The sequence below is a fragment of the Scylla paramamosain genome, chromosome 34, assembly GCF_035594125.1.
Source record: "Scylla paramamosain isolate STU-SP2022 chromosome 34, ASM3559412v1, whole genome shotgun sequence".
In the NCBI taxonomy this organism is placed as follows: domain Eukaryota; kingdom Metazoa; phylum Arthropoda; class Malacostraca; order Decapoda; family Portunidae; genus Scylla; species Scylla paramamosain.
In genome coordinates, this window is record NC_087184.1 from 10,931,478 (window position 1) to 10,947,651 (window position 16,174).

The 16,174-nt window shown below is 39.1% G+C and overlaps 1 protein-coding gene across 1 annotated transcript; it reads right to left on the bottom strand.

Annotated features, from left to right (window-relative positions):
• Positions 1–2,978: 2,978 nt before the first annotated feature.
• LOC135090160 (cysteine-rich hydrophobic domain-containing protein 2-like) lies at positions 2,979–15,801 on the bottom strand. The gene is made up of 4 exons (XM_063986572.1): positions 15,669–15,801; positions 13,962–14,172; positions 13,112–13,228; positions 2,979–12,624 (listed from the first exon to the last, which is right to left on the bottom strand). Exons 1-4 carry the CDS (start codon positions 15,791–15,793, stop codon positions 12,574–12,576), a joined length of 504 nt encoding a protein of 167 aa, XP_063842642.1. The 5' UTR covers positions 15,794–15,801; the 3' UTR covers positions 2,979–12,573.
• Positions 15,802–16,174: the final 373 nt, after the last annotated feature.

Genomic DNA, 16,174 nt, shown 5'->3' on the forward strand with positions numbered 1-16,174 from the left:
TGGAAAGTTGAGAGAAAATTCTTCAGATATTTTTTTTCATATTTTTTTAATCTTTTCATGTCGTGATAAATCTTCCATGTCTCTCATTTTCTTCATATCACTTTCTTTCACTGACTTTCCTCCTTCTCTCCGTCTTTTTTCTTTTTTTCTTTTCTCCCTTCAATTTCTTCTTCCACGCATCCTCTGCTCTAATTTCCTCCTCCTCCTCCTCCTCCTCCTTCTCCTACTCACTTTCACATTTATTTTTACCCTTCCTTCCATCTTCTTAACCTCCTCCTCTTCTTTACTCTTACTAGCTTCTTATTCTCCATTTCTACTTCTTTTCGTTTTTTTTTTTTCTCTCCATTTGTATTCTTCCTTCCGTATTCTCTGCCTCCTGCTCTCCGTTTCTCTTATTTTTCTTTCCTTTCTCCTCCTCGCTCCATTGACTGTCTTCTGCTCAACTCCTCTCTCAGTAATTAATGGCCAAACTTGGACTATGGTGAGGAAAGTGCGCAGAACGGGACGCCACGATCACTCTGGGCCGGGAAAGAGAAAACGGAACGAAAGAAACGTAAACTAAAAGAAAAAGGGATCGTGGATGATGCGCTCTCTCTCTCTCTCTCTCTCTCTCTCTCTCTCTCTCTCTCTCTCTCTCTCTCTCTCTCTCTCTCTCTCTGGGTGTTAAAGAAAGATTACTGAAGCAAAATGAGGTTAATATTCAAAAGTTTCGAATAATATTGAAATGGCATCATCGTTTTCATCAGAGGGTTAGGTTAGAGTTGATTAGGTTAATTCATTCATTTATTTCACCTCTGATTCCTTCATCACGTTATGGAAAAGCGACATATTCTGCGAGAAATAAACGGTCAGTGTCTGGAAATTAGAAAACTAAATTAAGTTCTATAATCCTCAAAGTTTTCTTAGATAGCAATGCCGAAACTAGATTGTTAAGTTACTTTACATTAATTAAGTTCATTGATTTCCCTTCTGATCCCTTCACTGTAAGCATCACTATATTAAAAAGTGTCCTATTTTGCCGAGAAACAAAACCACAATGAACAGCAAAAATAAACAGTGTGGGGAAGTTAGTAGGCTAAAGTTACTTTCATAAAAAGTTTCGACAGCAGAGCCAAAACTACGATGTTTCCAGTGCCTATCAAATATATGGGTCACTATGGATCATGAGTCACCGTATTCGCCTCCCAGCGGTGAATAAAATAACGGGTCATTATTCACGTGCTAGTGTATACAATCTCTGGGAACACCCGGCGCCCCTTTGCTGGTGAATCCTTCATGAACACAGCCTGCGTCCCTGCGGAATGGTTACTGCCATGAGTGTTAAAATGGTGCCTTTGTGTTACTGAGAGCGTGGTTATGTAAGGTCGTGATATATTTGCTGCTGTGGTCAGTTCTTCAGTCCGATTTTCTATAGATTGTGTGGTGTAAAAGATAAATAAATTAATATATAAAGAAATAAATAAAGAAATATAAGGAAATTAAAGAAAGAAAATGAAAAAAAGAAGAGGAATAAGTAAGAAAATAACTAAATAAAAGGGTTATAGTTACATGTATTGGAGGTAGACTAAAGGGGGAAAATGCAATACAGCTATTCAACACATTCTAAATGGTGTTGTAAATTTGCACACTTCCCTCCCCCCCCTTTTTTTTTTTTACATACATGAGTTCTTCAAAATATTCTGGACATGCAAAACTTTAGAAAACCCATAACGCCATGTATTGCAGTTTCAAAAATGCAATAGATACACAAGAAATTCAGAATTGTATAAAAAAATAAATAAATACATTTGCAATTGAGAACAATTTTGAATTTAAAATGCTCAAAATACTAAGATTTAAAACTTTCAGATGATCGTTATTATGTGTAATGTAAGGAATAAATCAAATCAATGAAATGAAATGAAATGAAATGAAAGAGGGAATGAATGAAGCGTGACTCATTTTTGTGTGGTCGAGTTATTATTATTATTATTATTATTATTATTATTATTATTATTATTATTATTATTTATTCAGCTTTAACAATTTTGGATTCGAAATACTACAAATAATGCTATCTAAAACTTAAAAATGGTTAGAACTACGAGTATTGAGGAAAAAAATAAATAAATAAAAGAAAATAAAAAAAATGAAAAGAAAAGAGAGAAAGAGAACCCAATAAATCAAGTAAACAAAGCTAGTCAAAAAAGAGTGAAATAAAACTGCCTTAACCTGAGCAGTAAATCCGTGCCTTCCTGTGAACCGCCCACGCTGCTCGCCTCGCCCTGTCATCACCTCAAGGAACACAGAGCGGCGCCGCGGGGCAAACACTGCCACGTGATTTACAAGGCGCACAAGCGAGATGGACTGTAGTTTCGGTCAATATTCGCACTGTTTATCTATTTATTTATTTATTATTTATTTACTGTGAGTTCAAATGGCGTAAGACACATATATAAAATAAAACGTTAACTTTCTGCTCCTCTGGAAAAAAAAACAATAAATAAAATAAATAAATAAATAAATAAATAAGATGAAAATAATAGGCACAAATGAAGGGCGAAAATAAATTATCTGATTAAGTATTGGCTAGAAATACAATATATTTCAAAGTTAATCTGAAACTTATGATTAACTATAACTTCATACATTATAATCATCTAACGCCACAACAAGTTCCAGTCAAAAGCAGCCCAGAAATAGAATACCATAAGAAAGCTTCATTACTTCAAACTTTCATCTCTGCCTTGTGAAATTGAAGAAATGTTTCCTACCAATTTTATCTCAAAACCTCACGACATTTTCACACATGATACCTCCTGCTGTCCGTCACCACACCTTCCTGAATAACTCACCTCACCGCCCACACGTTATGAAGGCGCTGACTTCTATAAAAACCACAGAAAACTCAAGAAATAATATTGGATCCTGCGCCCCTCCACGTGCTCACGAGTCAAAGAAAACGTGAGGATTTTGAGGTATAACTTGAACATGTCTAATTTATTATTATTATTTTTATTCAATGGCTACTGTGGTTCACATACTTCCCTGTTATAATACAAAAATGACAAAGCAACATCCTCTAGTCATATAATATATATATATACAGATATACCTCGATTCAGGGATGTCTTGTTTAGTTGTATTATATCATTGTGATTATTCTCTCTCCAATTAACACTGTGGCCAATTAGAAAAATAAATGCTACAACAGTTTTTATCTTTACAGGTTAATAAGTAATTTCATTAATCTCTATACAATCACACTTCCTTTTTTTTTATGTCCCTAATATAATTGTACATCTCTTGTAATCTAGGCAACCTTCTAAGGGTGTTTTTTTTATGTAAGAAATGCCTATAATTTGCACTGATTCTTAGGACAAACAGTAAAACCTCCAGAGAAAAACAAAAGAGCATCAACATACTAAGTAACATAGAACTGGATTGCTTAAACAGGCTAAAAGTTGTATGTATAAAAATATCAGATTCTTTTCTTAACAAATCGTCACTGAACTAAAAATATGAATGTCTTGCAACTACCAGAGAGAGAGAGAGAGAGAGAGAGAGAGAGAGAGAGAGAGAGAGAGAGAGAGAGAGAGAGAGAGAGAGAGAGAGAGAGAGAGAGAGAGAGAGAGAGAGAGAGAGAGAGAGAGAGACCGTAAATCAGTCTAGTAAATGCTTTAAAAAGAAAACACAAACAATAGTACAAATATTATACACAATAAACCACCAAGTCACTAAGGAAACTCACGCACTAATATACAAACAAAACAAAAAAACAAAAATAAAATAATAATCAATGTAACCAAGAAATAACTCGGCTATCATTAACACCTAAAACATAAAGCTCTCAGTAACAAAGCGCTACAAATTACAGTGATGGTAGAGGCAAACTTCTTCCCTTCCTGTCCTTGTGACCTTGAGGCAACTTACTGTAGTCATAACTCGCTCTGTGACTAGTCTTATGCTACTGAGTTGGGGGGTGGGGGTACGGCTGGCTCTGGCTTGGCACTCATAGTAACTCAGCCCAAGCCAGTATGAAGCCAGAATTAATAGCAGCGTTTCCTTCTTATAATTTGCGTTAGTTTGTAGTGCGTTCCCCAGATACAAATTTGAAGCATTGCCTGGCGTTTGAAGCCTTGCATGACAGATTTGAAGCATTCCTTCACAGAAATTTGAAGTATTGCCTGGCAGGTTTGAAGCATTGCCTGACATATCTGAAGCATTCCACAGAAATCTGAAGCACTGTCTGACAGATTTGAAGCATTCCACAGAAATTCGAAGCACTGCCTGACAGATCTGAAGCATTCCACAGAAATTTGAAGCACTGCCTGACAGATTTGAAGCATTCCACAGAAATCTGAAGCATTGCCTTACAGATTCTTGAAGCGTCTCCAGTGAACATCCCTTTGCCAAAGTTCTGATGACTGATGGGCAAGTTAGGGCAGCTCCACCAATGGGGACTCAAAAAGCAACGATAATTTTAGCTCTAAAACTCAGCATGATGAGCTCCTACATCCTAAATAAATGAGGGATCACAGGCAGTCACCATCTACACTATATGCACCACAATATTGCTGAGCTCATCATCAAACAATTACTTCCTTGCATGGATTTCTCTACCAACTCCCTCAAAGAAATGCTCCAAATAATGCACTACAAATGAACACAAGTTTAACCCTTTCACTTTGATAAGCGACAGTACACACCACTAAAAGCAACAGATTAAACCTTTCTACGTAATGTCAACCAAAAGATATAAGTGTATTAGGTATCAGTGGTCATACAGCACTATTGTAAATGTAGAGGACTGGAGGTCATAAAGAAAACAAGGTATCACAAGAGAGGGATGAAAAGGAAAATGTCTGACAATTTCTAGCCAGTACAATGAGGAACCTATAGAACAAGCAGAAATGTCACAGAGTGGTTAGTGACTAAGGAAAGATCTACCATATACCAGTGAAGGGGTTAAAGAGGGTTGTTCAGCTTAATACCAGCTTCACTATTGGAATCAGTTACTTGGGGGGGCTGACAACATGTTTTTCAGTGAGCCAGAACACGGTGCACTCAGTCACTCGTGGCTGGTGTCTTCCTCTCCAAAATGATACACTCAGCATGTTGTGTAACTGCTAATTCTTGTGTGTGTCAGTGTCATACATAAACATAACACTCACACACTTAAGTAGCAATTAGTAGTGTGTTTGTAGTTTTTTTTTAGGTTTATTTTATCCTCTTTTGAGCTTGGAATACTTGATACTTGTCACTGACTTTTTTTTTTTTATCTAAATAGATGAGGAAAGTTTGGGTTAGCTGGAAATTTATGATACTTATAATGCACTGCCTTGTTCTGCTTCCTTAACTTGCTAGGTTACCTAAATCATGAAGGCACCTGTTGTAACACCTGCACTCCTGCACTCATCCTCCTACACACCTTGGGGCCAAATTGTCCTTGTTTGTATTCTTTTTTATATTTAATACATATCTTTCTTATGTGTCGGATTGTCTTCAAAACTGCACACTTTTTATATACATTGGTAGATTGTCCTTCATATTGCACTTTTTTTCTTATATTGAGTTCAGAGCAAAATACTATGTGGCTTTTTTTTTCAATGGGTTATATTTTCCTCAATACACTTTTCTTCCTAAGCACACATTTCCCTTAAGTCAGACTTTCTTAAACATTGCACATTTTTTCTTCATATCTACATAAAATTCCAAGACTTTCCCAAACATCACATTTTTCTCATTGCACACCTTTCTCTCCTCAGCAGCTTCTTGACACCATGCCCTGCCAGTGACCCCACACTTCCTTCACACTCTCCCCAACCATCACTGCTACAACAAAACAACAAAAAAAAAGAAAAATAAACTATAGCCATAAACAACAAGTGACAAAAACAAGACACTCACAGCTAATCAAATACAAAAACATGAGTCATGTACACAAGGAGAAGCAAAAAGAGCCTCTGGGGTGATTACCGTCCCTAAAATTTAGAAATATCATGAGTAACATTGGCTACCTCAGGACAGACACACTCCTGGGGTTGACTGAGTGCTGTGGAGGTCCAGGCATGGCACCAGCACCACCACACAGTCTGGGCGGGGCTGGGGCGGGCCGGGCGGGGCTGGGGTGGCTCCACTAAGACACACACACTCCTGCCGTCTTTGTCTTTGTGCCAGCAATGGTCCCCCTCGTCCTGGGAGCCTCTTGTGCTCGGCGGTACTTGAGATACAGCAGTCTTACGGTACAGTAGTGAAGGTGCACAAAGAAAGGTGATATCCAGTGCTCAGTGAACACAGCACTTAAGCATAAACTAGTGTAAAAAAATGTCTAAAGGCAATATTATTCAATAGCACTTGGGATGACTAGGATATAGAACCCATAGTACAGACTGTTGTGTGTATAATATATATACAGGTATATGCAAGTGTATACATGTATATATATTATACACAAACACATATATCTATATATGCATATAGGTATATATATCTTATTTGTGAACTTGACATGCATTTCAAAGGTACAGTCGGGGCCAGAAGTCAAGACACCAAGGCATTCACTCCCACTGTGTTCTGCATGCTTCCCTCACCTGCAAGTCCTCCAACCCAATGACACTCTTACAGAGCCTGATCACAGATGCCCACCAGCCAGGGGACTTGCGACGCTGGGAGACACTCAACACAGTGAGAGTGAGTGTCATCTGCTGCCCTGCCTCCGACCCTGAGTGTACAATGTAAGCAAATCTTGTGACTGAATCAGCTTGGCACACTACACACAGTTGCACCAGACCAGGGCAGCGAGAACAGTGCATCAATCAAGTGGTCATGTCCACGGCCTGTCACTGAGGGGTGGGCTAGTCATGGGGAGAATTAAAGCAGCATTCTCCGTCACTGCTTTGTTTTCCCTCAGTCCAACATCCTTTGATGGGCTTACAACCTTACAAAACATGATTCTCAGCAGATCAGAGGAGTGTAGACTGAAGGAACACACAGCAGAGGCAGGTGCGTTTGTTACTCGACTATTGATCAGCACAGTTGTCCCAAGCAGTGATGTCAAAGATAAGTGAATTTCATGTTTATAAATTGAGCAGAAATTAATGTGGAGTAGTAGCCTGGTTAATATTAAGGGACTAAAAGGAACTGGGGATGTGAAAGGTGGAGAAATTTTTTTATATTACTCTTCTGTTTGACACATTTTACAGAACATAAATTAATGTATAGCAACTGATTGGTTTATATTAAGAGCTCCATGCAGATTAAAAACAGGGGATGTGAAAGGTGAAGGAAACTGTCTGATACTGTTCCTGTATGAAATATTTAGTAGAATCTGACATCACTACTTAGAGTGCCTGTTCCCCTCCTCCCCCCATCACTAGCCCAAGCATCCTCTCCTCCCCTCACTCAGGCCCCTCCACTGCCCCTATATACTCACTCTTTCACTCTATAACAGAACAACGATGTATTTTCTAACAGACAGACATTGCTCAAAAGACTATTAATTTCCTCTCAGCATACAAACTCACTAAATAAACTTCTTCCTCTTACTGAGAACTAAATACAAGAATTACATGTTGCTATTTTTTTCCGGTTATAAAATATTAGATCTCTTTCTTTCCAGCGTATCTATTCTATGTTTTGCCCACAACAAACTGAAGAAACGTGGATGAATGTGACGGAAGGTGGAAATGGCAATGACGAAGAATGGAATAAGACGTCAAGGAAAGAAAGACGAAATGAAAACTACACGTGATTATTTCCCCATTTTTCTCAACTGCCTGTTTTGTTTACATATTTCCACTCTTCTGACCTTACTGAATAAAAACCTTACCTAACCTACCTACAACTAAAAACAAAACAAAAAAGGCTATGTAAACAAAAAATAATGAATATAATCAGAATATATCACCAGTTTATTCTAGAAAGCTAAAGAAAAAAAAAGGAAAATAAAATATGAAAATGAAAGTGAAATGATAAAAATGTGAATCTTAAATGTACTCATGACAAACATCCTAAAAAAAAAAAAAGGGCCTTTGTCAATGTGCCTCTTGTGTGTGAAAAGCCAGTTAAAAAAAAGGTGAAGAGGAAAACAATGGAAAATGAGACAACTGGGAAAGATACTGAGGGAGAAAAAACATCTATGAGAGAGAAAGAGAGAAAGGGAGAGTGAAAGAATAGGGAAAAATGAAAGAAAAAACAAGTATGAGATAGAGAGAGAGAGAGAAACAGGGAGGGATGGAGGGAGAGAGGGAGGGAGGGAGGGAAGATTAAACATTCATATCACTTGCTAACCTGATGTGTAGTGTAATTAAGGCGACTAACAGGTGACAACAGTAGCAGTAGCGGTGGTGGTGGTGGTGGTGGTGGTGGTGGTGGTGGTGACGGTGGTGGTGGTGGTGGTGGTGGCGACAGTGGTGGTGGTGATGGTAAGGAAACCGAGAGGAAGAGAAGGAAGACAGGAAGTAAGGAAACAGTGACAAATGAGGAAGAAGAGGAGAGAAAGGGAATACAATAAAGTGAATGAGGTAAAAAAGAAATTATTAGAGGGAAAGATGTGTGAGTGTAGATGTATACAGGAAAGGAAAGAGACAGATGTGGAAGAGAAGGAGGGAGGAGGTAAGAAATAAAAGGAAAAGGATATGAAAAAAAAATGAGAAAGAAAAAGAGAAAACAAGACACAAAATGGGAAAATATGAAGATAACATGAGGAAGCAAAGAAAGATAAGAAAGAAATAAAACAATATAAAGAAGAAACAGAGGAAGACAAAATAGGATGAGGAAGAGATAAAAACAACACAAATAAGAAAGAGGAAAATTAAAGGCAAGGAAGAGATGAAACATGAAGAAAAAAACAGAGGAAGATAAAAGAAAGTGAGGAACATGAAAAAGGTGAGGAAGGATGAGAGGCTAAGGTGTGGGTGGCTTATATTTAATGCAGTTTATCCTCACATTCATGCCTCACCCTGTACTTCCTTCCTTTCACTACACGAAGAATGAGAAACTATGATAAGCAGCCGTGAGACAAAATATTGATGTGCGGCCATAATGGGAGACACTAATAGAGGCGTTTGGTAACATGGAACATCACAGTCTTGTTACTGATACACTTCTATGGTTCGTCAATACCTGCGAAATGCTGTTAATAAATCATAAGCACAGAAGGATTTAAAGTAGTTATGTACAGACTTCAAAACAGCAAATGCAAGTGAACTAATGTAAAATTGTTTTCTTTTTTTTTTTTCTTTTTGTAATTATGTCATCATCAGCAATTTGTAAATATCGAAGCTACGAAATAAATGCACACATCATAATATTACATGCTGGGCAACTTATGTTTTTATCTTTTTTTTTTATTTTCCATAAAAAAAAATGAAAAAAGAAATCTACTCCAGTACATCTTAAAATATCAAATGCAAGTTGACTCATATCACATTTTCTATTTTGTATTTCCCAGATGAAGAAAATGTAAAACTCTAAAAATTATAAACCACAAAAGCATCAAATGGCAAACAGGTCATTAACATTAACCTCTCTGCTTTGAAATCACCATGTTATGAAGTCATCAGATAACCAAACACACAAATGCAATAGACACAAGCACATACTACACAAACAAAGCACCAGTAAGTCTGTCAATTGCTTTCATTTCATACCACACAGTCACAAACTCTCCCTACACAAGAGCTTCACCAGTATAACTCCCACAAGTCATTTTCTAATTTGATGTTACGTAATCCTGCTGTTGTCCTGACCTTCATCAATTATTCAGTCAGTCAACATCCTTGCAACACATTCCTCAAACATAATTATCCAACAAAGAGAAATTAACCAATCAACAGTTTCTCTAATACGAGTAGATCACTTCCTTTACCTTTTATAGCAAGTTCTTCCTATCACAGTTCTTCAAGGTAAGGACTGGTGCAGTGGTGGTACAGGGGTCCAGCAGTGTTGTGGCCCCAGTGTTAGTCATGCCCTGTTTTGTATAATGAGTGGAGCTACATGTCTTTTGCATCAAGGCAGACTGAGAATTACATGCCTCTCCTCATAGCAAGGCACCTCTCTCTCTCTCTTTTTCAGCCTACATGGGGTGGCATTCATACAGGGATGTAATGGTTTGAAGGGGCTGCACTTCAGTCCTGTCTAATATGGTTACATTAATAAACCTCATCTATTTATTCCATTCAATCTAATTGTACATTCTCCTGGGCACAGCAGTGTTGAAGAGTAAGCTATGGTCCTGTCCAAGACACTTAACTTCATGTACCTCTATTTCCTCCTTATTCAGTCTTATTTCATCTTGTGTTGGGTGCAGGGGTCTTAAGTGTGAAGCTGTCATCCTGTACAAGACACCTAAATTCATGTAGGTCTTTTATTTTCCCTCTATTCACTCCTATTTCACATTTCCCCTGGCACAACACCCCTCTATTCACTCCTATTTCACATTTTCCTGGGCACAACAGTCTTGAGAAATGAGCTACAGTCCTGTATAAGATCATTAAATTCATCTAGTTCTTTTATTTTCCCTCTATTCACTCCTATTTCACATTCCCCTGAGCACAACAATCTTGAGAAATGAGCTATAGTCACATGTACCTCCTCTATTTTCTCTCCAAGTGTAATTTTTCTTGGGTGCAGCAGCCTGAGTGTTGAGGTGTTGCCCTGCCCTGTGCCTTGTGCGACCAGTGTAGTGTGTGAAGGGTTCAGAGGAGAGGGATGGATGCACTGTGGTACGGCTGGTTGCAGGTGAGGTTGGGACCAGGGGGAAGGCAGGGGCTGTTACAATTGCTCAATCACACACACACACTCATTCATGTAGTAAAGGAACGCACATACACACACGCACACACACACAGATGTACAGACGGTGATATGTCAACCCTTTCAGTGTGTTTAGGGAAGAGGGGCAGGTAAGGGCAGCAAAAATCACATCCCTAGTCACTCACACATGACGGACACTCACGCTGTCACTTCACGACTAATAGACACAGGTAGAAAAGGTTAACAGGATTCATGAGTGGCCTGACTGACTGCCCCTGTCTAAATATAGTACCACTTTCTCTCGTTATCTTGTTTTATACCTTTTTATACATCCTACGGTGAATAAAAAAGAGTGATGAAGCATTTACAGTGACTGACCCGTGTTGCAATATGTGTGTGATGTGATACATACAGAGGGAGAGAGGGAGAGGGAGAGAGAACAAGGATCACAGGGAGATGAGCCACTTCACCTACTACTGGGCTGGGTGAGGTTAAGTTAGGTTAGGCTTCAATCTATAACTGACACCAAAGAACTCTGTGGGATGACTGCAACAGAATCTCCACTTATTTCTGTCCTTGCATTCATTTCTCACACACTCCAGCCCTCTCATACATCTCTCACTCTCTCCTCTCACACACTGGCATTCTCTGTCCTCTCATTTCACCGGCAGTTGTTCTCTTACACTCGTACATTCACTCATCTGTCCGTCATTCTCTGTCCACAGCCAGACCACCTTAGGGTACACTAATCCCCTGAATCACTCACACTTCACTCCTTCACTTAGACACATCCGACCTATCATTCACTATTTCCACCACACATTCTACACACACACAGTCATTTGTCATGTCATGGATTTCAACTGCACCTAACCTCCCCTGACCTACCTTAGCCTTATGTACCCTAACCTAACCCAGTCCAAAAATACGGCGACTAATCTTAGTGTGATCCAGGAACAGGAAGTTTTCGGGGGAGACTGAGCTGGTACCAATTGTGTGTGACAGCAGCACCTCACAAGACAAGGCTGGTGAACCCCTGGAGGCAGCCGAGGGAAGCAGTGGCAGCCTCCCAGTGTGGCACGGTGTTGGGTATTGTACTTGACTCACCCCCCTGGGAATAAATGACAAACCCCAATGACGAACCCCAAGACAGACAGACCCCAATGTTCGATTAATTTTTTTTTTTTCTTCATCAAAAATACTTCGTAGTGTTGACTCCACAGCGTCTCTATGTACAAAGTGGCGGCGTGTCGTATGATACAGTCTATATGCAACGGAATCTTCATATACATATACGTACGTAATGGTTTGTTGTTTTTATATATATACATGTATGTTATGTATGATTGGCTACTCTAGAGCAAGGGTAGCATGGGAATGAGTGAGTGTGTGTGTGTGTGTGTGTGTGTGTGTGTGTGTGTGTGTGTGTGTGTGTGTGTGTTTATTTACCTATTTGTATTTATATATGATTGAGTTAAACTTGTAATATTCCTTCTCTGTGAGTGTGTGTGTGTGTGTGTGTGTGTGTGTGTGTGTGTGTGTGTGTGTGTGTGTGTGTGTGTGTGTGTGTGTGTGTGTGTGTGTGTGTGTGTGTGTGTGTGTGTGTAAGTTGTATATATGATCATGTATAAATGCAATGTCTATGTGCATGAAATAAATGCTAAAGCAGACAATAATAATGATAATAATAGTAATAATAATGATGATAAAAAGTTCTCTTCAACAGCAGTGTGACCGTCAGAAAATTTAGTTGCACGTCACTGACCAGCCGAGAGGGGGGTGGGGGTCCCGGCGTCAGCGGCCAGCAGCCCGGGGGTACAAGGCTGCCCTGCTCCGTCAGTCCGGCCGCAGGATGTCTTTTTTGGGTATCACCTCAATCACCAACACCTGGCGGAGTGCAGGGAGGAGGGGAGGTGAGGCAGAATGTCATCAGAGGGAGACAGAGGTGATCTCTGCTGCTTCTCAGTGTTAGGGTGTGTATATTTAGTAATTTAATCTTTCCCTCTTAGTTGTGATCATTTTTAGGGAAGATGAAAACAAGATGGAATGAAGCAGAATATATTTGATAGAAATTATGGCAAAGTTCATTTATTATGCTTCATATATTGAATACTTAAATAGTTTTCTTTTTTATTAAGATCCTTTTTTTGTTAAACTATCATTCTACTTCACTATTGCAAGCATAAGATGCTCACTTCTTTTTGGTAGTATTAACATTCATAACATTGTTGGTATCTAAAATCATTCCTTGGTTATAGTATTTTTTTAAGAAAGTATAATTCTACATGTTTTGATAGAACTGATAACTGAAAAAGAGAGGCACCAGCAATGAACAACCCTCACACAGGTGTCGTCAGGTGAGGGTGTCACTTACATACTCCATGAGGGAAGAATTATCACATCTCTGTCTGGTGAGTCTCCAGTGAAGGCCAAGCTTGTGGTATAGATTGGTGTTCTCTGCTTCTAAAGTCTTCTCTATTGCATTTCTCGTCTGAAAAAAGGTACCATAAGATAATGAAACCATAAAGAAATGAAACCTTGCCCTTTTGTTCACTGCCACCATCACTTTATTAACTCTCTGATTACTCATTACTTTGTTTGCATGACCCTAGATGATTCTAATGACCTGAAATAAAACTACAGGCACCAAAAAGATTCAGTAACTCTATAACTCCTTTTGTTGTCAATGGTATTTTTTGGAATTCTACTGTTAACTTAAATAAGACCAATTTATTAAGTTTGAGGAATAGTCAGCAATCAAAGAGTTAAACAGGTGACAGCTGAAGTACCATCATGACCACCTTTGCTATCTATCTCATTCGCATCAGCCAAATCCCCAAGATGAAAGACCAGAGCAGATATACCTTGGGACAACTTTCACCTTTTCCACAACACACTCCAGTACCTATAATGAAAAGCCTGGACAACTTTACATTCACATAAAGCAGGCTGGGAGACTTAATGAACAATGTACTCCTGCCTGTACCAAGAGTGAGGGAGATGTCCAATTACTGAGACAAATAACTTAAAGAACAACATATTCCTGCTTGTACTAAGAGTGAGAGAGATATCTGTTTACTGAGGCAAATAATGAACATTGTATTCCTGCCTATACAAAGAGAGACATGCCTGTACTGAGAATGAAAGGAGACACACGTGTTTACTGAGACAAAATAACTTGAAGACACTATTCCTGCCTGTAAAAAGACAGACAGGAGACACACCCGTTTACTGAGGCAGATGACCGGCCAGAGGGAGCAGCCGCAGGTACACAGGCAGAAGCAGCAGCCACAGAGGAGCCAGCGAGCAGACACGGGCAGCGTCTTCCTCAGCACAGTGTTGACTCGCCCCACTGAGCCGGCAAACTCCTCGGGAGCTAACCTCCCTGTCAGAGCACTTGGGAAGTCACGGCAAAAACGATTGCTGAGTCCGAATCTGAAAATAAATGGTGAAGTTGTGAATTTAACCTTTCCTTTCACTGAACTTTTTTGGTTTCACTTTCGACTAAAAGGAATTACCACCCATACAAGTTTCTGAAGAAGTGACACAATATTCTATCTATGTATGTATTTTATGTATTCATCTTATTGTCATTGAGGTAGAGGGTTAGATCACTAATTAAATCTTGCCTCTCATTCTACAAGTTTCTCAATGTGATACAATATATCTATGTATTCTATATATTCATCTTGTTGTCACTGAAATATGGGATCAGATTATCAATTAAATCTTGCCTTTCACTCTTCAACTGCAAGGAATAATTACCCCTATGAGTTTCTGAGTAAGTGATACAATATTTTAACTGATGAGCTTCTTCTTCTGCTTTCTATGTACTTGTCTTGCCGCCAGTGGGTGTGCATAAGTGTCCTGTTCCAGCAAGGTGATGCAGCAAGGTTCTGTTCCAGCAAGATGGTGTGTCTGTAATAACACCTAACATGTCTTACAGCTTAATTTTTTATGGTCTCAAATGTATTAATGTTTCTGTGATTGTTTGTGTCACAGACAATACCACAGGAGTATAGGTGTGGCAAAACAAGTGTCTTATAAGCAAGATTTTCAGTGTCTTTTCTAATTTTATTTTTCTAGGAGCAAAACCAAGAGCAACATAATAAAAAAAAAAAAAGAAAGAAAGAAAAGAAAGGTCCACTGAGGTGCCGGTCCCCAACCAGGGTCAAAAATGATGGTCAAAAAATTGGAGGATAATTGTCTTGAAATATACTAAGGACTGTGCAAGAAGTCTGTTGTTCTGATGCTGCTCACACGTGTTCTGAATGTCCTTTGAGCTGTGGGTACTTAGGTATGTATGGGAAGAAAGTGTCAAGACGAGTTGTGGAGTTTGTATGAATGAAGTGAATGTGAAGGCGCTGTACAGTCATTCACCATCTGGCTACACAGTAATCAAGTCAAGGTAGATTCTGTACTAGAAGACCTTGAAAACACCAGAGACACTACACACCACAAGACCACGACACTACATCACACAGCACCAAACATCTGCTGTACCACCGCCCGCCCACACACACACACGCACATACATACATACATACATACACACACACACACACACACACCAGCTGGGCGTGGCGCGCATACAACACCATAATTATCCTTCTCACAACTGGGAACATAATCCTTTACACACTTACAATCTTTTCCTTTGTTCCCGGAAGTTAGTTATCTCAACAAAGAAGCAGGAAAAGCTATGGAAAACACGCCGCCAGATAACGCCTTACGATATTCTCTTCTGTCTAACCCGTCGCAGAGGTTAATTGTAAGTTAGTAAGTACTGTTTCCATCATCATCTGGCCTCCCTATCCTTGGTAATAGAGGCAGTGTTGCTTCCTCATCAGATTAAGGCGGAGGACAACAATGACACTCGACTTCTCGTGTCTACTGAAGCGTTAATATATGTCTTATTTGCTTGTACTTACACTGTGATGTTGCCCGCGCCTCTAATGATGACTGGCTCGGGCGTCTGCGTGTAGGACTCCAGGGATGAGGAGGAATTGTCTTCGTCATCTCTCTCGATTGTGTTGATGGCATCGAAATCTGCCATCTTTGTTTACACTGAAGCAGGAAGAGACCGCGGAACTAACTATTCTTTTTTTCCTTGAAGTCAAGTTTACGTTTATCATTACTTATTTCCACCTATTAACACAAAAATAAACAAATTAAACTTTGTTTATAAGAAAAACTAGTAAAAATGTAAAAGTAAAGATTAAGTGTACTTTCATAGCTACTTATTTTCACGCACTAGCATTATAACTAAACAAGATATATAATACTAATAGGAAAAATTAATAAAAACACAAAGATAGTAGTTAAAAGTCTATAGAATTAACATGAAAAAAAATGCTTAGCTCAGCGATCTCTCTCATGCTACTGCTGCACTCCTCCGACCAATCACGGAATGAAAACATATGACGCAACCGATCCT

Bases quoted from the DNA above. Each gene is read 5' to 3' on its own strand.
- LOC135090160 (XM_063986572.1), bottom strand. From the start codon at position 15,793: ATGGCAGATTTCGATGCCATCAACACAATCGAGAGAGATGACGAAGAC. The intron at 14,173-15,668 runs GTAAGTACAAGC...ATTTATTTTCAG, and splicing joins GGCGCGGGCAACATCACAGT to ATTCGGACTCAGCAATCGTT. The intron at 12,625-13,111 runs GTAAGTGACACC...GCACTCCGCCAG, and splicing joins ATTCTTCCCTCATGGAGTAT to GTGTTGGTGATTGAGGTGAT.